Raw genomic sequence first — 26,171 nt, forward strand, 5'->3', positions numbered from 1 at the left:
AGAAGGGGGGAAATGGAGAAATGAGGGAGAGGATTCCAGAGAAGTTTGGATGCACGTTAGACAGTTGGGTGAGGGGTTTTAACTGGAGAACTCTCTGGAAAAGGATCTTTTTTTTGAGGTCTTCTCATCTTTGGCAGGCCTTAGAAAGCAAATTCTGAGAATTATCCAAGTCTGAGTAAGCTCACTGGTGTCTCAAAATACTGAAATTACAAGAATTAAAATAAAAATACCAAATTGCGTAATAAGCATAAGAAAGTCCAGCAAAGCTCTGATGTTGCCATTTTTAAAAATACCAGATTCTTTCTAGAGAAACTTTTTGTGCTGAGCTTGGCCTGTCCATGGTGTAGAAAGAGGCCTGGGAGGCTGCCACTTGGCCTGCCACTGGGATTTGCGACTGAGGCCCAGCAAGTAGCCAGCAGGGACTGTCCCCACGTGCAGCAACCCCCACCCCTACACACACACACACCGGGAACCTGCAAAAAGGAAAGGGAACAGTGGGAACAGAGGCCAGTGCCGGGCACCAAGGCCTGGGCCCCGGGAGCAGAGTGAGGCACCTTCATGTACAGGAGCTGGATCTGGGTCTGCACCACTTCAGGTCAGGGAAAGTAGGACACCTGACAGACCCACGGGTGACCTGGCAGTGGCCACGCTGAAGGATCTCCAGCCATGCACGGAGGTCCAGGCTGCAGCTGCTGAAGAAGGACCCAGACCCCTCCCAGCTATGCCAGCTGAGGCCCCTCAGAGTTAGCTAAGAAGAAACTCTAAGTGGGAAGGGTTTTGGTCTATAACAACTTTTCTTTGGAAAAGGAGGGTCGATTCATCTTGTTCTGTGGAAACCCAGGATTGCCATGGCAAGAGTGAGGGTGATGACATTAGTGGGGATGCTTTGGACAATTTGAGAAATGAGGAGACTGCCTTGTATGGGTCTCTTCCCCTTTCCTAATTTTAACACAAAGCAAGGAGGAGAAATGATTCCAGCATGAGTGCCTAAGGGGAACAACACTCTTCCCCGACCCTTAGTATTTGCTTAAATAAATGTTTAACGTTTTGGGGATTTTGTTGTTGTTGTTGTTGTTGTTTTGGCTGAGTTGGGTCTTCGTTGCTGCGTGCAGGCTTTCTCTAGTTGTGGCGAGCAGGGGCTACTCTTCATTGCGGTGCGCGGGCTTCTCACTGCAGTGGCTTGTCTTGTTGCAGAGCACGGGCTCTAGGCGCGCGGGCTTCAGTAGTTGCAGCTCACGGGCTCAGTAATTGCGGCACGCAGGCCCTAGAGTGCGCAGGCTTCAGTAGTTGTGGCTCGTGGGCTCTAGAGCACAGGCTCAGTAGTTGTGACGCACGGGCTTAGTTGCTCCGCGGCATGTGGGATCTTCCTGGACCAGGGCTCGAACCCGTGTCCCCTGCGTTGGCAGGCGGATTCTTAACTGCTGTGCCACCAGGGAAGTCCCGTTTAATGTTTTCAATAAGATTTCAGCTAAACCCAGCCAAGGGAGGGATGGTTGTGTTAAGATATTATGTTTCATTTCCTCATGAGTGACACTGATGCATTATAAATGGTTCTTTATTATGAGTTTATATACTGCCTGATACATGAAATACATTTCCTTTAAAATATTTAAAATAATTTCTGCTTATAAGCAACTTATTCGGATTATTGTTAAAATAACGTTCACATTCAAACCTTTCAATCTCAGGAAACCACTACACACACTCGGGAGGAACGGTCAGTAGTGCTGTTTACCATAGCAGTGTAAACGTTTTTCAGAATAAGGGAATGATTCTAGATTATCCGTGGTGAACAATAACTACCATTTTCTTATGCCAGTGGTGCTCACCGTGGGTTCTTAGATGCGTGAAAGGCACCACGTCTCTCCTTCCTTCCCTGACTTTAAGAGCTGCAGCGTCACACGCCCAGCCCTGCTGATCTTTCGGGGCGTTATGTGGCCAGTCTGCCAGCACCCCATTCACATGCTTTTCCAGAACAAGCCTTGGGCCTTGGCGGAGAGGCTAACGGTCCCACTCGCCAGGGTTCTGCTCATCACGATCGTCCTCCTCCTCCGAGTCAGCAGATACTCTCTTAATTCTCTGAAGCGCCGCCTTGATGCTCCTCTCCAGGTCGCTGGTGGGTTTATTGCTGGGGCTCGGGCCAAGGTCAGGGTGAACTTTCTTCAGTTTGACCCCTTGCCTTATGGCAGCCAGAATGTGCTCATTGACTGAGGCACAGGGAGGGGACAACGTGGGCGCTTGCACCTTCTGGAGAGGGGCCCTGTCATGCCTTAAGGAGGCCAGCACTTCGTCCATCGACCCTGAAATTGAGTAAACAGAGCAAGGAGTCACGAAATCAAACTCTTTCTCCCTGAGATGCCGAGACATTTTTGTACTCGTTAACAGGGTTAAGTCACCCATAAGTTAATGCCATGATGTAAACAAATCATCATCATTCCATTAAACAAATGCTTTATCTGCTAGAGAGGTCAACCATCAGCTCCCTTTCTGAATCCAGGATAGTCTAATTGCTAATATTTTACCTTGACCACTTATTTTCCAGTACTTCTTCAAATCCATAGCAACTCCCAGGCACAGTCAAAAGTCAACACACCTTCTGTTAGGGTGGCTGTTTCTCAAGACCCAGGTGTTATCATCCTTTTGTGTAACCCTGAAGATAGTTATGCACTCCTGGGGTGTTAAGTAATCTGACCCAATGTGCATTGACAGCTCTAAAATTGTATCTCCTCCATTTCCCTTCCCACTTAACAAAATTTTTTAACGTACCCCACTGTATTTCTCCAACTTCAGTCTTGGATATTAGTCAGTGATGACTCGTTCTGTGATAATGAAGCGAGTAGGTTTCCACACATGAAAAGGCTTAAAGCAAAACTTTAATCACTAGCTCAATGAACCCAGAGTGGGTGGCACTGGCACATTTCTCTGTATATAGTGTGTTTAATTCCACCTACATTACCCTGACGTAACTTACGTGCTCTACTTTTGAGGGTGTGAAATGCTGTCAAAACACAGATTAGATCAGAGTTTCAAGGCCTTGGTGAAGAGAAGCTATTTTTCACTCTGGCACCTTGAGACCCCTGCAGGGGTAAAATCTTTTACCACCTGCTGGAGACCGGGGCATGACTGTAGCCACTCATCTAGGGATCTTCCATGTGAGACTTCAAGGTGAATAGTCATTTCTAGTTCAGAATTGAAAGGCCATGCCGTGGCTAACAAAACACTTTGGATTTTAACCTATAACTTGTTATTACATTTCCCTTCTAGGAGTAACAAGACAGAGTTTCACCATCGAGGGCATTTTATTATTCTTTCCAGTGAACTGAGGCAGTGTGTGTGAGCTGATCAGGGCTTCCCACACTGTGTGGGCTACACCAGGCCGGGAACAGGGCTCCCCCCCGCAAAGCCCTGCCACGTCCCATCTCTCGTCTAGGCCCAGGCACGTGAGCTCTCGCTTTCATTTACACGATGTTGCCACAGACCCCATGGAAATGGGCCTCCGGTCTCTACCTAAGAGTGTGCACATTTTCATTTGTACCTGGCTCCAGGTGCAAAGAAACCTTGAACTCAGAATAACTAGATACGCATTACCAGAACCACAGTTTGGAACTGTTCTGTTTGTATAATTCACATCACCTTTCACAGTCCCCTTGTATGTTCTAGGCAGAGGTACTCAGGCGTAATCTTTAAAACAAGTGTACACAGCATTTCGATAGAATTTAAACACAGACACAAATACACTCCAGAGCAGTGGGCTCTGAGTCTGGGCAGATTTCAGCCCGTCTCCTCCATAATCAATGTCTAAATCATAATTAGAATAATGAGTAGAACTATAGCCCTCATTAGACAGAGAAATATTCAAGTGTATTCAGCATGCTATACTTGCAAATGCAAAAAGTGGTCTACTATTTTTTTGACCGCTTCATTTTAGAAAGATTTCCCACAGCATTTATCAAACTCAGATTTAGGCTATGCTAACTTTGCAATAAAAGAGTGATAAGGCAAAAAATACTGAAATATTTTAAGATTGTAGAGAGTTCTAAAAAAAGGTTTTGATTTGAAGATGAAGGCTCCTAAAGCTAGAACGCTCCAACCACCTAACCACCCCTGGTGAGCAGGGACACTTCGGCAGATTACCTGGGCAGGTAAAACTGTCTGAGGAACCACACGGGCTCTCAGCGGGCGATTCACACACTAGAGGATGCGGCTGATCATCTTTCGCTGAAGTCCTGAAGTGTAAATTCCGACGATTTGCAGATTGAGAAGAAAAGGGCGGAGCAGGGAGGGGCAGCGGTGGTGGTGGTGGTGGTGGTGGTGGTGGTGGTGGTGGTGGTGGAGGAGGAGGAGGGGGAGGCAGTGGCAACTCCTCACTTGATTTGGAGTGTGTTTGGGCACCAACTGGAACAAAAGTCTGAACAGGGATGTTTCTAGCACAGTCTTCATGCTCAGGGGTTATCACGTTACTAACTTCAGATAAGGGAGCGCTTCTGGTTTTCCTAGAGGACGGATGGATCACCGCCGTCATCTGAGAAGTCGGCGGGGATGTCTGCCGGGGAAGTCCACTCGGCCGGTGTGGAGCCACAGGTTGTGAGCGAGAGCTCTTTAGGACAGAGCGACTTGGACATCTCTGAAAATGAAAAACTGTTGTGAGAAACTTGCTACAAACGCAAACTGTCAAAAGGCTGAAGCTTTCTATAAGTGAACACTGAAGCATTTCTGTGCGTGGATTATTCTAATTCACAAAGTGGCTCCTTCTCACTTTGTACAGCCACCCTTGCTACAAATCTATATATTAAGAAATAAGCATTTATATCCTTTCATAGAATACTTTCTCTGTAATAAAGATATGAAAGGATATATACAGATGAAAACATTCATCACATTTTTAGTATGAAAAATCAGAAACTTAGTATCATCAACAATAGATAGTTGAAAAAATTATGGTGAATTTAAAGTATTAGGCAGCCATGAAAAATCATTAGTGCAAAGTCTGAAACATCCTTAAAAAATGCAGATGATCTGGTGTTGAATGTATAACCAGGTAAAAAACAGAGGTATGAAAAATACCAGCAGGGTGGACCTCAAAGTGACAGTTAAAACAGGAATTATGGATGTTTCTCTAATTTTTATGTTTAGAGTAAATTTTATAATTTAAAAATGTGAATTAAAGAAGTTCTGATTAACGCATATATGTGGAATCTAGACAAGCGGTATAGTTGACTTTATTTGCAAAGCAGAAATAGAGACACAGACAAAGCAGAAATAGAGAACAAATGTATGGATACCAAAGGGGAAGGGGGTGGGGTGGGAGGAATTGGGAGATTGGGACTGACACATATACCCTATTGATGCTATGTATAAAATAGACAGCTGATGGGAACATACTGTATAGCGCAGGGAACTCTTTAATTCACTGTGGTGACCTAAATGGGAGGGAAACCCAAAAGGAAGGGGATATATGTATATGTATGGCTGATTCATTTTGCTGTGCAGTGGAAGCTAACACAACATTGTAAAGCAACTATACTCCAATAAAAATTAATTAATAAAAATAAATAAAGAAGTTCTGGTCTCGCAGGTATAGTTTACTAAAGAAAAACCTAACCTTACAAAGACCTAATCTTGAGGGATGTATACCTCCATGGACCAAAAAAACTGCAACTTTTACCAATTTGAGGTCAACTCGTTCCAGTTTGTTGAGAGCTTAGGCAGTCTGATTCTGTCACCTTCATACCATCTTCACACTGTCTACATTTGAAAGTTCATCGCTGCTCTGACTAGTTCAGGGCGACGGAGCTGGACTTGCATCCCTGGAATCCCTTCCTCCACGCTGATCAATACCCTCGGGTGACAGCTGACCAGCAAGTTACTGTCCACCTGGCTCATCTGTGTTCATGTAGCCCCCCGCATTCATGCCCAGGCTCTCACCCAGGACAATCAGACTCTCTGGAGGTGGGGTCTGGGCATGAGTATGCTTTAGAAGCTCCAGAGGTGCTTCCGATGTGCTGCTCGGGTTGGAGAATCTCTGCTGTGGCTCTGACTCTGTATATCCCTGAGCTAAGTTGTGTAATCACCCTGAGCATCAGTTACTCATCTAAAAAGTGGTGATGATATCGCACAAGGTTGTTTTAAGAATTAAATAAGAATGAATGTAAGTGCCTAGCACATGCCTGGTATATGGCAGTGATCAGAGTAGAAAGCATATCAGGAAACAAGATGAAGTTGTAGGACGTGATTGATTCACTCCGGTGGCCCCTATTTTTCTTGTTGGTGTCACACAGTGCACCTTCAATACCTCATCCCAGACTTATGTCTGGGAGTGGGTGGTTTTCTCTTTTGGGTCATTATGAAGGTGTGTGTTGCAGGTGTGTGATGAGAACAGGTTTATGTTTTACATTCAACAAGTTTAATGTTACTTTAAAATAAGTATTTACTTTTTTTTTTTTTAACCTATTCACTTTTAATAGGGCACAAAATTATACTTATATCACAATGTTTCCTTGACCAAATTTTAAAGACTTCTTTATTACAAATGAGGAAACAACCAGCTAAATCTAAGGGCAATTTAACTATTTTCAGTTTTCCCTGCCAGCTGACACCATGGTGAGCAGAGTCACACCACCTGGTCGGGGGGAGAGCAGGAACCCTAGTGTGCGGCAAGGTCAAAAACATCTTGATATTTCTAATATTTTTGTTTTTTATTTATAGACTACAAATAATGGCATTTGGGAAACATTTTATGTCCCAAATTATCTGTTCCTAATACTTTATACTTTTCTCCTAGGATGGGTGATCTTCGTTTATTTCTCCAGACAATGCAGGCGAAGTGATTATTTCTAGAACTCACCTCTTTAAATGCTCTCAATCGTTGGAGTGTTTTTTGGCGTTCTTGGTTTATCCATTCTTTTTTCTTTTGCTCCTCCTCTTTTTTCTGGTCTCTTTTCTGTATTTAAACAAACACATATTTGTAAACTTCTCAGAAGTCCTGAGAAAGAGGGGGACCGTCACCTGACATTATTGCCTCCTCCGGCCCCCACGTCTGCTCCCCATGCTGCAGGGCCAGACTGCGCTGTCCCCTCAGGATCAAGGCTGACAGGGCAGTGGAGCTCCACTTTGTACAAACTTAAGCCCACGTGTCATGTTATGCAAATATAAAACATTTTTCTTCAACCACTCACCCTCTGAACGCTATGATGCTGATGCAAATATTTTATGCTTTCTTCAGCCTGTTGCAATCTGAGTCGATGATTTTCTTTGCAGTGATCCTGGGGGAATAATATAATTTCATAGATCTGTTTTTTACCTGGTTATAAATTGAACGCCACATGGTTTTTAATATTACCATGGGCTATAGCATAAAAGGTTAAAAGAAAAAAGCACTGCATTTGGGCTGCAGTATAAGGCATTTATTAATAGGAGTTATGGTGTGGCTCGGTGCTTCTGCCTTCTCCTCGGTCACGTGATACAGGGCGATGGGCTCCTTACGGGAATCCCTCCTTCCCGGTAGGAGGGCCATGGCTGGGATTTAGTGCTTTGAGAGATGAAAAAGCAAATCCTCCAACCAAGTGGAAATGAGAGGACATACAGGCAGTCCCACATTCCTAAGTGGGATGTGTCCTAAGGACCTGTTTCAGTGCAATTATTTTAAACACATTTCCCCATAATGTTCTAAGTAATATCTCCAAATATACCTACATAACACATCCAACCTACAATACCTGAAAATTAAAAACTACATTTCAATTATGCTTAGCCTTTCTTACTATGTTACATTTTTTAATTTTTTAATTAATTAATTTATTTATTTATTTTTGGCTGTGTTGGGTCTTCGTCTCTGTGTGCAGGCCCTCTCCAGTTGTGGCAAGCGGGGGCCACCCTTCATTGCGGTGCGCGGGCCTCCCACCATCGCGGCCTCTCCCGCTGCGGAGCACAGGCTCCAGACGCGCAGGCTCAGTAGTTGTGGCTCACGGGCTTAGTCGCTCCACGGCATGTGGGATCCCCCCAGACCAGGGCTCGAACCCGCGTCCCCCGCATTGGCAGGCAGTTTCTCAACCACTGCGCCACCAGGGAAGCCCCTATGTTACTTTTTTATGTAATCATGGAGTGTTTAAAAATTAAGAAAAAAAATCACTCACCACATATAAGGACTGAAATGAGCTGAATATTATCTGACATTTTATAATCAACAATTCACAATAAAATTAATTTTAGCATTTATTATAGCTGATTAGAAGTTTCTACCTTTTGTGGTTTTTAAAATACCTGTATAAGTAATAGGCATTCAATAAATAGTTGCTGAAAGACTTAATTAAAATCTAAAGATGATGGCAAATGCTTAAATCCAAAAGGAAAAAGAATCTTTTTAAGAAAAACATTTTAAATGTATTTTAATTGTAGCCACTGATAGCTACATAAACACACACAAAATTTATCACTGATAAAAGCCTTATTTTCAGTACCTCTTTATCTTTCGTAAAAGAAGAAACCCCCAGAAGGGGTAAGAAAAGAAGGCTGCCCTGGGCGCTCCTACCTTTCTGTTCCTGAGACGGGCTCTTCTGGCACAGATCCTGCCCCGTTTAGATTCCAGCTGCTGGCACTGCCGGCTGAGTTCCTTCACCTCCAAATTCTTATCATCCTGCAGCCCCATTACACGATCCATGACTTTAAGTTCCTCTGGATTTTCACATGGATCGTAATAGATAACTTCATCCTGTTTATCTAGAAACATATTAATGATTTTTTAAAAACATGTCTTATTATTAAAAATAATGCATACTTTTTTAATGTAAAGTTAAATATCCTTGTAATTATGATTAACATTTATGTATATATATGTCTATGTGTACACACATACACACACACACAACTTATATAGCTACACATATCAATAAACAGAATTCTTAGAGAAACTTTTCCATGTGATGGAAATATAATTTTAATGGCAACACAGTATTCTCAAATTTAAGCACTCTCTGTTGTTAGAATGTTCCAATGTTCTATTATTATCAATTTCACTGTGATGAACATCTGAATATAAATCTTTGTGTACATTTTTTATTACTTCCTTAGCAGATGAATATTTAAGGCTCTTGATGACTCCTGTCAAATCACCCTCCTCCAGAAAGGCAACTTACATTCTACCAGCAGTATATCATTAAGGTGCCTTAATGATATTTAATCTTAATTACATATTGATTTTTTAAAAATACATGCTAACTGTAACAAATTCAAGCCCTACAGAAGTACACAAAATAAAAAGTGAAATTTTCCTCTTCCTTCACCAACTCTTTGGCATCTTATTCCTGGAGGAAAACATGAACAGTTTGGCATGCATCCTTCCAGATTAACTTTTTTCTAGTAGAAGTTTTTCCTAAATATGTAAAGTGCTTATAACGTGAAGCTACTGTAAAGTTTTTTGAATACCTAGGATTAAATTAAATGTTCAGGATCTATATGAAGAAAATAACTAAACTTGGAGGAACTTTAGGAAAAAAAAGACTTAAGTAAATGGAGAGACATACCATGTTCTTGGATGGGAAGATTCAAAATTGAAAAGACGACAATTCTCCCCAAATTATCTCTAATGTTAAGTGCAATCCCAATAAAAATTCCGAGTTTTTTGGGTTTTTTTGTTTTGAACTTGCCAAAATGATTCTAAAGTTCATCTGGAAGAATAAAGGAGTGAGAAAAGTCAGAAAATTTTTGGAAAAGTAGAGTAATGAGGGAAGTACTTGCTTTACCTGATACTAAAATGTACCTCCAAGGTACAATAATAGGAACAGCATGGTACTGGCACCAGAAGCCACTCACAAATCAGTGAAAGAAAATAACAATTCATAAATAGATCAAAACAAATATGATAATTCTGGATATGAGACAGGTAAAAGTCAAAGCAACAGGGCAAAATGTTTTTAAAAACCAGTGATTGGGACTGCTAACAATTTGGGGGAAAAAGTTAGATTCCTACCCCACATCAAAATAAATTTCACCTGGATTAAAGAGCCAAAGGTTTTTAAAAACAAAATCATAAGAATACTGAAACAAAACATAAGTAAATACTGATATAATTTTGGGATAAGGAGGTATAACACCAAAGCAGAAGACTGATAGAGGTGACTTCATAAAAATTAAATATTCCTACAAGGCAAGAAAAAGCAAATGACAGAGAAATTATTTGCAACTTATGACAGATAATAGAATAACATCTCTAATATAGAAAGGGAATGTTCCAAAGAAAAATGGGCAAAGGCCATGAATAGGCCGTGAATAAAATAAATACAAATGGCCAGTAAACATACAAAATTGTGTGTTCAACATCACTTGTGATTAAATAAATGAAAATTAGAAGATGCCATTTTTTGCTCTCAAGTAGGCGAGAATTTAAGGAATAAGTATGGGGAAACAGCTATTTTCATAATCAGCTGATGGGAGCATCATTTTGTACAACCTATCTAGAGGGCCATTATGTAGAATGAAATTTAGAAATTTAGAAAATAATAGAGGTACAGAAAAATGCATATCAAATGATTCTTGTAGTGTTTTTTTTTAACAAGTATGTGTCAAAATGTAAAATATGCATTGTCCTTGACCTGATTCCATCTTTAGAAATTTATTCCAAGGAAATAATCTGTCATATACACAAAGACATGTGTAAAGGAAGGTTCTTCACTACAATGTTGTTCACAACAGTGAAAAACTGGTAATCCCGGCATGTCTATACAATGGAATACTATGCAGCCATTAAAATTTTTGATGGTTTTATTACTTACTGAAATGGAAGAATGATTATTATGTATTAAGTGAAAAAGAGGTTACTGAACAGGATACATAGTTTTGGTTTAAGAAACTGAAAGATATTTATAAACATCAGCATACAAAAAAGGCTACAAAGCTATAGAGCCTAAGTATCTCTAAATGATTTAACTGGGGTAATAATATTTTCCCTTTGTTTTGCTGTGTGTTTACCAATGAATATATTATTTGAATAATAAAGTACTAAAGGGAAACTTTGTTAGAAAATTTCAGATATATTAGACAATATACAAGAAATAATTGATAATATGATCTGTATTTCCTTGAATGTGTAATTTAAACATATACATTTAAATATATATTTTACCTTTTATAAGTCTTTTAATAGAGTCCAACTGTGTAACAAGCAGTATTTCTTCATATTTTAATATCTCAAATTTAACCTCGTATAGTTCTAACTGAACTTCATAATATTGTATTTCTAATTCATCTACAACATTTATTTTTTTTTCTTGTTCTGGAAGATCTTCCATCTTGTTTTCATGAAAAAAATAAGAGCAAGTTAAAATAATTAGTACATTAAAGGCAAACTTTACAAGCATTCAAGTTATTTTCTATTCCTTGCTCAATATCAAATATAAAAAAAGCAAATAGAGAAGAAACACTTTTGCATTTCATTTAATGGGATAAAAATGCCTTCTTCAATGTTTGTCACAAATACTTTATCGCATCCCTGAAACATATGAAAACATTTAGGTTTTGAGAAAAATAAATGGCAATGAGGTATTTACAAATGTTTTCTGCTTTAAAGTCATACTGTTACAGGAAAAAAATTAAGTGACTACGCTTCTAGGATGAAGCACCTCTTTGATTATTCTAACACTGTGCTGAAAACAGCTTGATTGATTTTAAAGTACTGAGTACTTGATTGATTTTAAAGTACTACATCAGTACTGAGCTTGATGTTATCATCAAGTGAATCCTACAATATAATATTTCACAAACAGGGACTTCCCTGGTGGTGCAGTGGTTAAGAATCCGCCTGCCAGTGCAGGGGACACAGGTTCGATCCTGGTCCAGGAAGATCCCACATGCCGCGGAGCAACTAAGCCCATGCCCCACAGCTACTGAGCCTGTGCTCTAGAGCCCGTGAGCCACAACTACTGAGCCCACGTGCCTAGAGCCCGTGCTCCGCAACAAGAGAAGCCACTGCAATGAGAAGCCCGTGCACCACAAGGAAGAGTAGCTCCCGCTTGCCACCACTAGAAAAAGCCCGCGTGCACCAACGAAGACCCAACAAAGCCCAAAACAAACAAATATATATATATTTAAAAAAAATAATATTTCACAAACATTTTGACCAAAGGGAAACTTCATGGTCAACCTTCCACAGTCTGCAAATTCTTATCTACTGGAAGATGGTGTTGGAATAAGCGAAGAAAGGAAGCTCTTTCACAATGCCTGGAAAGAAAGATTCTACCTAAAATAAAAGTGTATTTTTAAAACAAAGTTTCACTTATCTTTGTCTCACCTTTCCCTGAATTTCAGCTCTTTTGTGATTTAAACACAACTCTTTGGCTCTCATGAGTTGCAGAGTCTCCCGAGCTAACATCAGCTTGAGTTTTTCTAACCTGGGAGTTGCTGTGGCCCAGGCAGCCTGACCAAATCTCTTCTCATCCTGTGCCATTTGTTTCTGCATTCCTGTTGTATTGTAATTAATAAAATAAAACATAATTACAACTCATTAAAAACAGAAAAATTTATCCTGAACTAATTCTTTGTTTATTGCCTCCCATGTTACCTGCAAAACATCCCTTTTAAAAGAAAAATTCTTGTATTTTAGTGACTTTTTATTGTCACAAAAATAATGCATGGTTATTGGTATAAAATTTTAGATAACTTCATTTAAAAAAAGAAAATAATAAATCATGAATCTCACTTACTTAAAGCAATTGCTTCTTACATTTTGGTGCATATACTTCTAGACTATTTCTATGTTTAGCTAGACAGACAGGAAGATATAGTTTGACCAAAACAAACAAACAAAAAACCCCCCACAGGATCATCATTCTGCTTTATATCTTTTTTATTTCACTTAATATATCAGGAAACTCTTCCTATTCATAAAAATAGTTATAGAGAATCATGCTTACTGCTACACGGCGTTCCATTTTATAAATGTACTATAGTTTAACAAACTAACAGACAATAAGTTGTTGCTATTTGGGGCTACTATCAACAATGATTTAAGATAAAAGTCCTTCACCCAGCCCACAAGATCATATGGTCTCATCCTTGCCTGTCTTGCTGGCATTCTCTCACACCACATTGTCCATTCAGGCATACCTCAGAGATAATGCAGGTTCAGTTCCAGACCACCACAATAAAGCGAATATCACAATAAAGTGAATCACATGAATTTTTTGGTTTCCCATTGCATATAAAAGTTATGTTTACACTGTACTGTGGTTTATTAAGTGTACGGTAGCATTATGTCTAAAAAAACAATGTATATTTTGAGGCAGGAGATAGATGGGCCCAGGCTAAACAGTTTCTCCCCTGTGGACAGAAACTCTGTAATAGGAGAAACTCCATAAAAGCAGCATAATGGGGACTTCCCTGGTGGTGCAGTGGTTAAGAATCCACCTGCCAATGCAGGGGACACGGGTTCGATCCCTGGTCCGGGAAGATCCCACATGCCATGGAGCAACTAAGCCCGTGCGCCACAACTACTAAGCCCACGTGCCACAACTACTGAAGCCCGCATGCCTACAGCCCATGCTCCGCAACAAGAGAAGCCACTGCAATGAGAAGCCCGTGCACCACAACTAAGAGTAGCCCCTGTTCGCCGCAACTAGAGAAAGCCCGTGCATAGCAACAAAGGCCCAACACAGCCAAAAAAAAAAAAAAAAAAGAGCAGGATGATGGAGGAGGCTGGGCCCTGCCCAAATAAGAGATAAAAGACCACATATTCCTCATTCTCAAAGTCAAGGAGGACTTCCTGACTACACATGTGCAGAAAGGCTCCTTGGAGGTCAAAAAGGGAGGGGGCGCCACCTCATAGTAAGTGATGTCAACCTACCCTAGGCCTCTAGAATCCATCTTGGCTAAGAGATGCGCACACACACAGGAGGATCCTGAGATATACCAAATACAGACTCAGAACCAGGCAAAGCAAGATGATTGGTCAAAGGAAACCCGGAAGAAATGCCCCGTAAAAGTGATTCAGACTACCATGAGGGTGCGACTCTCTCTGAGCCCACCCGTGTGTCTATCTACAGTCACTGTACTCTTTTTCCTCCTAATAAACACTTTTACTTGCTTCACTACTTTCTGTCTCTATGTGGAAATTCATTTCTACACAGCTGACAGGCCAGGGCCTTGTCACTGGCCACTGGTCCCTGGTGGTCTTGTGGCTAGGATTCAGCGTCCTCACTGCCACGGCCTGATCTCAATCTCTGGCCGGGGAACCGAAATCCTGCTTCAAGCTGCTGCAGGCTGAGGCCATCCGAGATCACATACATACCTTAATTTAAAAATACTTTATTACTAAAAAATGCTAACCACCATCTAAGCCTTCAGTGAGTTGTAATCTTTTTGGAATAATAACATCAAAGATCACTAATCACAGATCACCATAAAAAATATAATAATAATGAAAAAGTTTGAGATATTAGGAGAATTACCAAAACGTGACAGAGACATGAAGCGAGCAACTGCTGTTGGGAAAATAGCACTTGCTGTTTTACAACAGACTTGCTCAATGCAGGACTGTCACAGACCTTCAATCTGTACAAAACATAATACCTGTGAAGTGCAGTAAAGTGCAGTGCAATGAAATGAGCTATGACATGAGGTGTGCCTGTACTGTGCTCCAGCCCATGGCTTCCTCGTACTTGGCATACTTCCCAAGTTCCTCAGACTTGTCAAGCTCCCAAAAACCAGAGGGCCTTTGCAAATGCTACTCCTGCCTGGAACACTCTTCTCTCACTTTTTTGCTTTCTCCACTTGCATTTACCCTTCAGATATCAGGGCAAGTGCCACTTCTCAGAAGCCTTCATTGGCCACTCTGATTGGGCCTAATTTCTCTCTCCTAAGCTCTCAGAGCCCCATGTTTCTCTTCTTCATGTGGCTTGTTGCCACTGCCGTTTTCCATGTGTTTGAATGAATATATAATTGATATAATTAAGATTTCTCTCCCTTCACCTGACTGTACAGTGGCTGTTTATGCTTATCCTTATATTGAATCCCCAGTACCTAAAAAATACAGAACCTGGTGCTTAAGAGGCACTCAAATGTTTTCCGAATAAAATGAAAATTACATGTATCTTAGTACAGCATTTTAAATTATTACCTGCTAATGCGTCTACTGTTTTTTCAAAATAATTCACTGTAATATCTTGAATCGAGACTATAGCTTCTTCAGCCCGTCTGGTCCATTCTTGGGCTTCCTTCTGCAGGGCAACTATCCTTTTAGGACCCAGACCATCCTCATCCAAGGACTTCTATAGAAAGAAGGGAAAGTTGTATTAGTAAAAGAGAATAGTAATGTAGAGCCATTAGGAAATCGAAAGGAAATTGGTCACATGGATTATTTCAGCTACTTTTATTACTACTACATAGTCAATTAAATTTCATTCATTCATCAGTTCCTTACTGAGTATGAATAAGGCTCTAAGTGGTGCATCCTTTGGATGACAAAGGGATACTCTGGAGTATAAAGGAAAAAAAACCCTACTTTTACTTTGTATTACTCGAATAACTTTTCTAGAAGGGAATGCTGTCAAGTTATGTTTCTCTATTAATAATAATACACGATTGTTTGAATGAGATCTGTATTGTTAAGCACTCAGCAAAGAGCCTGGTACATGACACTCAAGTGTTAGCTGTTGCTGTGGTTTCTTTTAGGGACATGGCAGGAAGCTTTTCAATAGTGTGATTCTTTTCTGAAGGGCAAAAGTAATACAATAACCTAAAACATGAATGATTGTGACATATACTATGTCATCTAGTATCTAATTCTTCTACCAAGCATGATTTAGTGACATAAGAAATATACCCAGGTTAGCCATCAGGGAAATGTAAATTAAAACCACAATGAGATACCACTTCACATCTACTAGGATGGCTATAATCAAAAAGACAGACAATAACAAGTGTTGGCGATGATGTGGTCAAATCGGAACTCTCATTTACTGCCGGTAGGAGTGTAAAATGGTGCATTTATGGAAAACAGTCTGGCAGTTCTTCAAAAGGTTAAACAGAGGTACTGTAGGGTCCAGCATATCCATATATCCAAGAAAAATGAATACATATGTCCACATAGAAACCTGTACACAAATATTCATAGCAACATTATTCATAATAGCCCCAAAGTGGAAAGTTCCAAATGTCCATCAATCACTAAGTGGATATGTAAATGTGCTATGTGCATATAATGAACATTATTTGGCAATGAAAAAAATGAAGTTCTAATACACACTACAACATGGATGGAACTGGAAAACCTGATGCTACATGAAAGGAGCCAGACACAAATCATTCCATACGATATGAAATGTCAAGAAAAGGGAGATCTAGAGGCAGAAAGCAGATGGGTGGTTGCCTGGAGTTGGGGGGGAATGGGGAATGCGTATGGGGTTTCTTTTCAGGGAGATGAAAATGTTCTGGAATTAGACAGTGCTGGTGGTTGCAAAACTGAATATACTAAAAACCACTGAATTGTACACTTTAAATAGGTGAATTATATGGTCTGTGAATTATATCCCAGTACAGCTGTTATTTAGAGAAAGAAAAAATATACACAGGAAGTAAGACAATCCAAGTAATAGATTTGCAAAATAAGGAACAGAACAACTTTCTCCACAGGTTAGGCTGGCATGAATTTCATCTAAACATGGTACCACTTTTACGGTAGCCCGGCAGTGGCCATGAGTGCATGTGTGGAAGGATGGCCCAGTGCAGGGGGCAGAGATCAAGAGATCTCTCTGTTGTCTTCTGATTCCAGCTGGTTTAGAACCAGAGAAAGCTATTGAACCTCCCCACCCGCCTTGGTTCCAGATTCATTTATAACACTGGAATGATAATGCTTATTCTAACTAGTGTTCCATGGCTCAATGAAATAAGAGCAGTGACAGCATTTACTAAAGTTTAATTTACTGAATTACAATCCAGGGCCTTGCTATTTAAATTTTCATCCTATTTCTCATAAGTCTGCATGTGTCCTTAGAGGCTGAAAATAAGCTAAAGTAAATAAGCAACACATCAAAAACACGTCATCACTTCCCTGGTGGCACAGTGGTTAAGAATCCACCTGCCAAGTGCAGGGGACACAGGTTCGATCCCTGGTCCAGGAAGATCCCACATGCCGCGGAGCAACTAAGCCCATGTGCCACAACTACTGAGCCCATGCGCCACAGCTACTGAAGCCCGCGTGCCTAGAGCCGGTGCTCCGCAACAAGAGGAGCCATTGCAATGAGAAGCCCACACACCACAACGAAGAGTAGCCCCTGCTTGCTGCAACTACAGAAAGCCTGCGTGCAGCAATGAAGACCCAACACAGCCAAAAAATTAAAATTAAAATTTAAAACAAAAGTCATCAGCAAAGAAAGTGTGTAACCCTTGAAAATATGCAGAAATCTTAATGTATTAAGACGACCGATGTAAAATGTCTTCAACTGAAATCAATTTAAAAAATAACAAATTCGATATATCTACAGTATATCTAAATATAGGGTAAACCCAAAGTGGAAACACAGATTGAATCTTAAATGCGACTGAAGAAATAGTATACGATAAAGAATAAATCTCATAAAGTAAAAATATAAAGAAAACGTACCAAAATAGCAAGCTTACATGAAGTTGCAAGTTCTCGCATATCCCTGAATGGCTGCAGTAAATACTGGAAGAACAGGGTTGCCGCAGTAACTAATTCCTGGTATGCTTCATCTTCCTCTCGATACACTTTCATTAATGCTACCATGGTGTTGGCTTTTTCATGCCCTTGAAGCACCTAGAAGGCAAAATGTAAATAAAGCTCACGTATGGACAGTATTTATAAGATCATACCAAACCAACAAAGCTAAAGAAACCTGAATGTTCTAAACTTTAATGCATCAATTTAAAATACTGATTAAACATGAAAATGCTATTGTTCTCCAACCAAAATGCCCAGTAAGAATGGTTAAATAAATCATGGTATATCCACAGTAGACTATTATTACTATAATCAATCATTCAGCACTGTGCTTTTGAAGACTGTTTAGTAACTGGGGACTTTTATAATAATAAATGGGAGGTGGAGGAGGACGCAGAGTTGAAAATTTTATCTCAACTATGTTTTCTCTAAGTACTCAGAGAAAAGGACCTGAAAAAGGCATCAAATAGGGTGTAGACTGAGGATATTTTTCATCACTTTTCCGACCATAAAGGTTTTGTGAGGATGTACTCCTTTTTTAAAAGCTCATAAGGACACAGAAATGCCTCCAAGTACTTCTCCAGCTTGTCAACTCTCTTAATTCCCCCAGGTTAATATTGCCACCAAACCCCCAGCAGACTCATTTAGCATCACAAATGTGGCTCTAGCCTCTGCAGAGCGCTTCTTCTGAGGCAGGATAGAAAATAAACTGAGCATTTATAATCTAGATAAACTCATTTGGTAAGAAATTACCTTACCCCCCAGGAGAAGAGAAATAAAATCAAGTAATAGTATAGACTTTTTTTTTCCCAGTCAATATCCTTAAATTCTTCTATTTCCTTCCCTCCACTTAAGGATAAAGTGATCTATGTTCAGCTGACATTTTATCCAGGTGATAATACTAGGATTAAAAAAAAGTTTCCCTGAAAAATATTAAAACACATGAAAAAGTAAACTTAAGACAACTGATACTCTTCAGTCTTATTGCTTAGACTATTCAGAATTCAAAACATTCAGCTTCACTTTACATATACTAGCAATCTTGGCAACTGGTCTAATTCTAGAATCAGTTGCTTTCCTGTTCTAAATATGAGCTGAGTATTAAGATGATCACATACACTTCCATGGATGCACTGTATTTTGTATTTAAGCCCTCCCCCGCCCACCTGTTCCACGTAAACAGGTGAACCACACAAGTGTCAATAGCTAGCCTAACAGTATGAACTATACTAGTGCCATAATACCTCTGAATGAACTTCAAATTGGGTAAAGTATAACTTTTACAATAGTAACATATATGTCAGTTTAAGGAAAAACCACTTCTGTCAGAAACCGGGTGTCTAAAAAATAAAAGTGTCTGATTCAAAATGATAAAGTTGGGCTTCCCTGGTGGCGCAGTGGTTAAGAATCTGCCTGCCAATGCAGCGGACACAGGTTCGAGCCCTGGTCCTGGAAGATCCCACATGCCACGGAGCAACTAAGCCCGTGTGCCACAACTACTGAGCCTGCGCTCTAGAGGCAGTGAGTCGCAACTCCTGAAGCCTGGGCGCTTAGAGCCTGTGCTCTGCAACAAGAGAAGCCACTGCAATGAGAGGCCCTCGCACCGCAGCGGAAGAGCAGCCCCGGCTCGCGGTAACTAGAGAAAGCCCGCGTGCAGCAACAAAGACCCAACGCAGTCAAAAATAAATTGAAAAAAGATAAAGTTGACTGACCTGAAACTGCCCTGTGGTTTCCTCACATTATAAAGTGAAATTGACCCATGAGAAGTGGGTGTATAAAAAGCTCATTCTATATTTAGCTTGAGAGGATAAAATTAAGATTTTGAAATGTACCTGGATTGTTCTCTTACACCTCCCCTTCCTCAAATGAAGGCAGAGAAAAATCACTCAGATTAAGTACGGCGTATAATGAGAAAGGGCAAGCAAGAGGCATGTCGGGGTGTGGGATAGAGCACTAAATCTAGACTCAGGAGAGTCAGCTGGTTGTGGATATATGAGCCATATTTTTCTCTTAAACCCTTTTGTGCATTTGTTAATCCCCTTCAGTTCTGTAAGCTTACCACTCAAAAAATGAATTGTTCCATCTCTCTAATTACCTCTTTCAAGCTTAAAATTGCACTCATGTTGCTGCTGTTCCACACTGATGAAGACAGCTCACATCCTGTCGGCTGTCCACTTGACCGAGTCTTTATCACCTAAGAAACCTGTGTCCTAGAAGCACCTTCATCCTCTAAAACATTTTGTCTCCATTATCGGTCTTCCCTCATACACATAACCTGTCACTGTTTACCTTCAGTCTGTGTTGTCATTTCCTACACGGATGGGATATTTCTAGTTTTGCTTTCAGTATTCTCTGGCACTTCCTGTCACAACAGCCAGCTCCACCAGCATCTTCAGGGGAAAGGTTTAAGGGCCTACCCTGGGTCCTAACTGCGATTAAACTTTGATTTAACTTAGTCCTCTCGCTATAGGCCCCGCGGGGCTTCCCCGGAATTCCCCTCGCTGCTCCCCGACAGGTGAAGAGCACCTGCGAGGCTGCGCGGCCCTTCCGCGCATCACGCTGTTAACCTGCTCCTTCCCCGCGCTGGTCTGCAGAAGGACCCCCCTCTTGCACTCGTCCCACCCTGGAAAAGGGCCCGAGGCTGAACCGAGAGGGAGAAGGACCGGGCGACGGCCCGGCGGGCGCGTACCTGGCGCAGCCGCGCCCCCGCCTCGTCCCGCCGCGCGCGCAGGGCCCGCTCCCGGAACTCGCGCGGGCTCTCGCAGTCGGCCGCGCAGCCCTCGGCAGGGAAGAGCGCGTCGCGCACCGCGGCGCCGCCGCAGCCGTCGGCCGCCTGGCCCAGGTAGCGCTCCAGCTGCCCGCACAGCTCCTGCAGCGCCGCCTCGCCGGGGTCCGTGCGCGCCGGCCATACCAGCGTCCACAGCCCGAGCCCCAGGCCCCAGGCCCCGCCGCCGCCCGTGTCCAGCTCCGGCGGCAGCCGCGGGAAGCAGCGCTCCAGCGGCGGCCACAGCGCCGCCAGCTGCTGGTGCGCGCCGCGGAGCCCGGCGGCCGAGAGCAGGCCTGCCCAGCTGGGCGGGGGCGCGGCGGCCTCGGACACGGGCTCGGACACCAGCTCGGGCCCGGGCTGGCTCCCCTCGCGCCGCTGCCGCTGCGCCGTGCGGTCGTGACAAGTCACAGCGAACTTGCCCTCCACGTCGTTCCAGGCCACGAGGAAGCGCAGCTGGTGCCGCTCGGGGTCGGCGAAGAGGTCCTCGCGGACCGGTACCCAGCCCTCCAAGCTGTCGGGTTGCTCGTCCTCCATGACCGCCGGCGGTCAGCGCCCGGAGGGCTCGGCTCGCCGGAGCCTGGTCTCCCTGCACCCCCAGCCACTGGACGGTCCGGGCCGCGTCATTTTTCGCTGAACTGAAATCGGCGTCAGCACCCCCGCTGCCACCACCCTCGGCACTTTTGATTGGCTGCCCACGGCCTGGGAGGTGTCCAGCACGCTTCCGGGATTGGTTGGGTGATAGAAGGGAGGGTTCGCGACAACCAATGAAAAGGTCAGAAGGTCGCCGCTCCGAATCAATCAATGTCTCAACCTCATCTGGAGCCGGGAATGATCACTCTTGCCTCACCTTTTCCACCTGTGTACACACTGACGTTAAAAAAAATATTTGTTAAATGAACGAGTTATTGTCTTAGCCTCCTACACTAAACTGTGAACCTCTTGAGAACGCAAACCCAGCTAGCTGACTTGGTCTTCTATTACCGGGGCCCTAGTGAATACATGGTTCCTGTGCTCAAGAATGGTGAGATCAAACATTAAATTAAACTTAATAATTATTTGTTGAGGGCCTCTAAGCGCCAAGCACTGGGTAGAAGCTTATTGGTATCAATTCAACAAGCTTTTATGGAATGTATGCTGTGTGCCTGTTTTGGGAGGCTGGGCGCGGAGGGGGCATACAAAAAACGTACAGTCCCTCCGTCTTCAAAGCATCCCAGCTCCCAACCAACATGTTTAAATACAATCTGTGTTCTAACACGTCATTTTGGAGATAAGGAAACTGAGACCCAGAAAAGAAACGTTTCTTAAGATACACAGACACGGGGCTTCCCTGGTGGCGCAGTGGTTGAGAATCTGCCTGCCAATGCAGGGGACACGGGTTCGAGCCCTGGTCTGGGAGGATCCCACATGCCGCGGAGCAACTAGGCCCGTGAGCCACAGCTACTGAGCCTGCGCGTCTGGAGCCTGTGCTCCGCAACAAGAGAGGCCGCGATAGTGAGAGGCCCGCGCACCGCGATGAAGAGTGGCCCCCACTTGCCGCAACTAGGGAAAGCCCTCGCACAGAAACGAAGACCCAACACAGCCATAAATAAATAAATAAATAATTAAAAAAAAAAAAGTAACGTAGTGAATGGGGCCAGAATCAGAATTATCTGGGGTTTAAAAAAAAAAAAAAAGAAGATACACAGACACTTAGGCAATTCAGACACTTCAGACCACCTGGCTATTGAAGACCTGTTTACGGAGATCAGGAGATGTAGTTAGCAGATAGGGATAGAGTGTGGGTTGGAGCTGAACCTGTTCATACAACAGGGTATAAGACAGCACTGGGCTCTACCCAGGAAATGTACAGTGTAGACTGAGAAATACAGTACATGTCAGCTCCCATCCTGTGAGAGCACTGCTAGAGGGGTAGTGGGGTTGGAGGACCGAGGGGGAGGAGCGAGAAGCCCAGGGAGCGGGGAAGGAGCCCTTCATCAAAACACGGTTTGTGAGGGCTTGATTCAGGAACTAGTGAAAGGGCTTTTGAAGTTTTTGAGCTGGGAACGCCAGGAATCAGATTTGTACTTGCTATTATGCCCAGGGTAAAACAACAACAACCCCCCTGGCTCCCCCCCAAAAGAAAAAAAACAGGGCCAGGCTAAAGCTTTGGTTAGGGGCATCTCCACCCCCCCCCCAAGATAATCCCAAGGCATCTAGTAGCCTCTATGGAATGTAGCTTGAAGGTCTAAAGGTGCCTCTATCTGAAGGTCCCTCCCTTTAATGTCGAGGAGAGGTGGGGCTATGGGTTCTTGGATTCCCAATAGCTACACCCAGTCCTCTTGGAGAGATAACCTTCTAGCTGAAGTGATTTATTTTTCCTCAAACTATTTTTTAATATATCATTTTATCTAATATGATTTCTTATAATTCTTTAATAGTTTATTTTAATACCTTTGAATATTCTTTACAGTATGTCTTTACTGGTTTTGTTTTATAATCTTATCATTTCTATTAGTCTTTCTAAATTATTTGCTTTTTCAAAATGAAACTAGCAGGCTTTCTAATTATAAAAGAAATTTTTATTTCTTGTGAAAGGGGAATAAATGTATATATTCTTAGAAAAAATATGGAAAAGTATACGCCAAACCTAATAATTGTTGTTACCAGGATACATGACTGGTTTACATTCACTTTATGGTTCTTTTGTAGTATTTGCTTTTTTCTAAGCCAAGTATTATATATTATTTTACAATAAAAAATAATTTTAAAAAGTAATAAAAAGTATATATAATTATTATAAAATGGACATATCAAAGATATAAAGATATAAGTAAAATAACTCAAAAAAGATAAACCCTGCTTTCATTTTGTGTGTGTGTGTGTATATATATATATATATAATTATACTGTAATAATATTTTGCATACTCTTTCTACTTACAAATATATTGTGGACATTTTCCACATTAAAAAAATAGGCATTGGGCTTCCCTGGTGGCGCAGTGGTTGAGAATCCGCCTGCCAATACAGGGGGCATGGGTTCGAGCCCTGGGCTGGGAAGATCCCACATGCTGCGGATCTTAGTTGCACAGCAACTAAGCCTGTGCGCCACAACTACTGAGCCTGCGCTCTAGAACCCCGGAGCCACAATTACTGAAGCCTGCGTGCCACAACTACTGAAGCCCACGCGTCTAGAGCCCATGCTCTGCAACAAGAGAAGCCACCGCAATGAGAAGCCCGCGTACCACAACAAAGAGTAGCCCCTGCTCACCACAACTGGAGAAAGCCCGCGCACAGCGACGAAGACCCAATGCAGCCAAAAATAAATTAATTAATTAATTTAAAAAATAAGTATCTACATCATTATTTTTAATACTTGCCAAAACTGAGCTGACAGTATTGTGATTTATTTAAAGAATTCTGTATTGGTAGGAATAGATTAATTTCAATTTTCTGCCAATATAGATAATGCTGTGGTGAACATTCTTGTACATATATCTTTGCATAATTTATTCTTTCAAATTGTTTGCTTTTGATATTTTATTTGGCTTCCAGTATGTTTATTGTATAGATACCTGGCAGTAACAGTATTTTAAAAATGAAATTTTGATTAAAGTTTCAAAAAGCAATAGATGTAAAATTCTGAGATCAAATCACCACATGCAGACTTTTAAAGGAAATGGTCCAGAACCCAATTCATGCCCTCCACCAGTGGAAGAAAATAAAAAGAGATCAGAGTGAAGAAAAGAGGGTGTTTGAGAGGGAGACTGGTGGAGCGATTTTTCTGGAGAGAGCTATTGTTGGACTGGGGGGGAGAGTTGGAAGCCCCACCCTCTATCCCCAAGCCCAGTGTGGGGTCTTCAAAGGGACCCTTCAGGTAGCTCGCTGTATTTCCTGCAAGTGGGCCAATGGTGGCCTGAGGAGAAAGGATTGGCTGCTTTGGTGGCAGAGCCAGGGGGAGTGGCTGCATTGGAATTGTCTGCACCCCAGAGTTTGCCAGGACCAAGGATGGAGCCTACATCCCAATATCCAGATGTGGGCCAGCAGGACAACAGAGCCAGCAAGGAGTCACCTAGATCCTGCCTGAGAGAACCAGCTGCAAGGGTGAGGAGACCTCATTTGAGAAATCTCGGAAGTGGCCCACCAGGGCCTGGAGGAGGAGTGCAAGGGACCCCCTGGAATAGAGGGGTTCTCAGCCTGGTCGTGGGAACTCCAGGGGAAAGGGCTCATCATGGTAAACCCCAGAGATATACAAAAGCTCAGAGAGACAGAGAGTGCTCTAAGCATCTGCCTGCCCCAGAGAGCCAGAAGCTAGCCCACCCTCTGTGGCATCAACTCAGATAGGAGCTGTCTTATCACCTTAGCGCCTCCTGCCCCTGGCAAACAAAACAGCAGCTCAGGGAGGAGGTGTGGGAACAAGAGGCCGACCTCATCCCCTCCTTTCCCAGGGCAGACTTCCAGCTACAGAGGCCTCAGCTGGGGAGGGGAGAAGATTTTGATGCTGGCTAAACTAAGTTTGACTTTGTTTTTAATTCATTCATTAATTAATTAACTTATTTTCGGCTGCGTTGGGTCTTCGTTGCTGTGCGTGCGCGCTTTCTCTAGTTGCGGCGAAGGGGGGCAACTCTTTGTTGCGGTGCGCGGGCTTCTCATTGCGGTGGCTTCTCTTGTTGCGGAGCACAGGGTCTAGGCGCGCGGGCTTCAGTAGTTGTGGTGCACGGGCCCAGTTGCTCCGCAGCATGTGGGATCTTCCTGGACCAGGGCTGGAACCCGTGTCCCCTGCATTGGCAGGCGTATTCTTAACCGCTGCACCACCAGGGAAGTCCCCTAAGTTTGATTTTTTAATTAACGTATTGGACTGTACATTCCCTTACTGAATGGAGACTATGCCTTCAAGTGACCCCAGGACTCTGTGTTACCTAAGAGGGAGCAGGAAGTCATGGGTGTGCTGGATTTTTATCCAGAGAGGGGAATAAATGAGTAAATGTTCAAGGAATAGTGGGAGAAAAAAAATTAAGTTGCATTTGATTACCTTCAGAGTTGTGCTTATTCAAAAGACTCTGGGAAAAGCCCCTCAGGCCAGGTGGAAGGTGCACAGCCTGGGGACTCTCAGAAGTCCTCCTTCTCTGCGTGGCCTGCAGCCACCCTCCTGCCCTTGCTGTGACAGCCCCCAGCCCTCTATTCATGACCATACATCAGGCCCTCGGTGGAGCCACCGGACTCCAATCCCCACAGTAAATGAAGTAACTCAGGGGACAGCATGTAACCTCTCCTGGTGACACTTGAGCAGTCAGCAGTGGGCAGGTCTATATTTGGGCTTTCACTCATGAAAGGCCTGTTGCTATTTGCAGCCGGAGCCAGCTCATGTTACCCTTGCCTTTGCTGCCCCACTTGTAGAACCCTGGGCTAAAACAGGCAGGGGTAGCCCGCGGGGCACACAGAGGTCACCGGGAGGGAAAGCCTGCTGAACGTGGATGCAGTTTTCTAGCAGTTATCCAGAGCCTCCGGGTTAAAAGAAGAATTTATGGATCCTTAAATTAACAGGCAAGTTTTTGGATAGGCATTCTTCGAATGCAAATTGTATGTTAGAAGCTCAGTAACTTAGTACCAGAGTGTCAATGCAGTATCTTTCCTTTAGGTGGGAAGAGATATCATCTTAAATTACAGATGTGTACATTGCAATAAAGAGTGTGAACATTTCCTGTGCCTTCTTGGAGCAAGGATTCAAGAATGTGGTGTTGGTACAGGACGTGAAAGCCTC

At 42.7% G+C, this 26,171-nt stretch overlaps 2 protein-coding genes across 5 annotated transcripts in view; one reads left to right on the forward strand and one right to left on the reverse strand.

Annotated features, from left to right (window-relative positions):
- Positions 1–1,537: 1,537 nt before the first annotated feature.
- Positions 1,538–21,083, reverse strand: WHAMM (WASP homolog associated with actin, golgi membranes and microtubules). The gene is made up of 10 exons (XM_059912372.1): positions 20,355–21,083; positions 17,588–17,761; positions 15,104–15,254; positions 12,281–12,450; positions 11,117–11,282; positions 8,528–8,715; positions 7,176–7,262; positions 6,845–6,940; positions 4,135–4,624; positions 1,538–2,300 (listed from the first exon to the last, which is right to left on the reverse strand). Exons 1-10 carry the CDS (start codon positions 20,964–20,966, stop codon positions 2,002–2,004), a joined length of 2,433 nt encoding a protein of 810 aa, XP_059768355.1. The 5' UTR covers positions 20,967–21,083; the 3' UTR covers positions 1,538–2,001.
- Positions 21,084–25,815: 4,732 nt separating this feature from the next.
- Positions 25,816–26,171, forward strand: part of FSD2 (fibronectin type III and SPRY domain containing 2) — a 44,109-nt gene continuing 43,753 nt past the window's right edge. For all 4 annotated transcript variants that reach the window (XM_059912376.1, XM_059912373.1, XM_059912378.1 and 1 more), the window contains exon 1: positions 25,816–25,954. The gene's annotated coding sequence lies outside the window, so the exon portion shown is untranslated. The remainder of the gene's footprint in view (positions 25,955–26,171) is intronic.

Source organism: Balaenoptera ricei, chromosome 2 (genome assembly GCF_028023285.1).
Source record: "Balaenoptera ricei isolate mBalRic1 chromosome 2, mBalRic1.hap2, whole genome shotgun sequence".
NCBI lineage: Eukaryota > Metazoa > Chordata > Mammalia > Artiodactyla > Balaenopteridae > Balaenoptera > Balaenoptera ricei.

Coding starts and splice junctions, on each gene's coding strand:
- WHAMM (XM_059912372.1), bottom strand. CDS start 20,966: ATGGAGGACGAGCAACCCGACAGCTTGGAGGGCTGGGTACCGGTCCGC. Junction 15,255..17,587: donor CATGTAAGCTTGCTATTTTG/GTACGTTTTCTT, acceptor TTCTTTCTATAG/AAGTCCTTGGATGAGGATGG. Junction 8,716..11,116: donor TATTAAAAGACTTATAAAAG/GTAAAATATATA, acceptor ATATGTTTCTAG/ATAAACAGGATGAAGTTATC.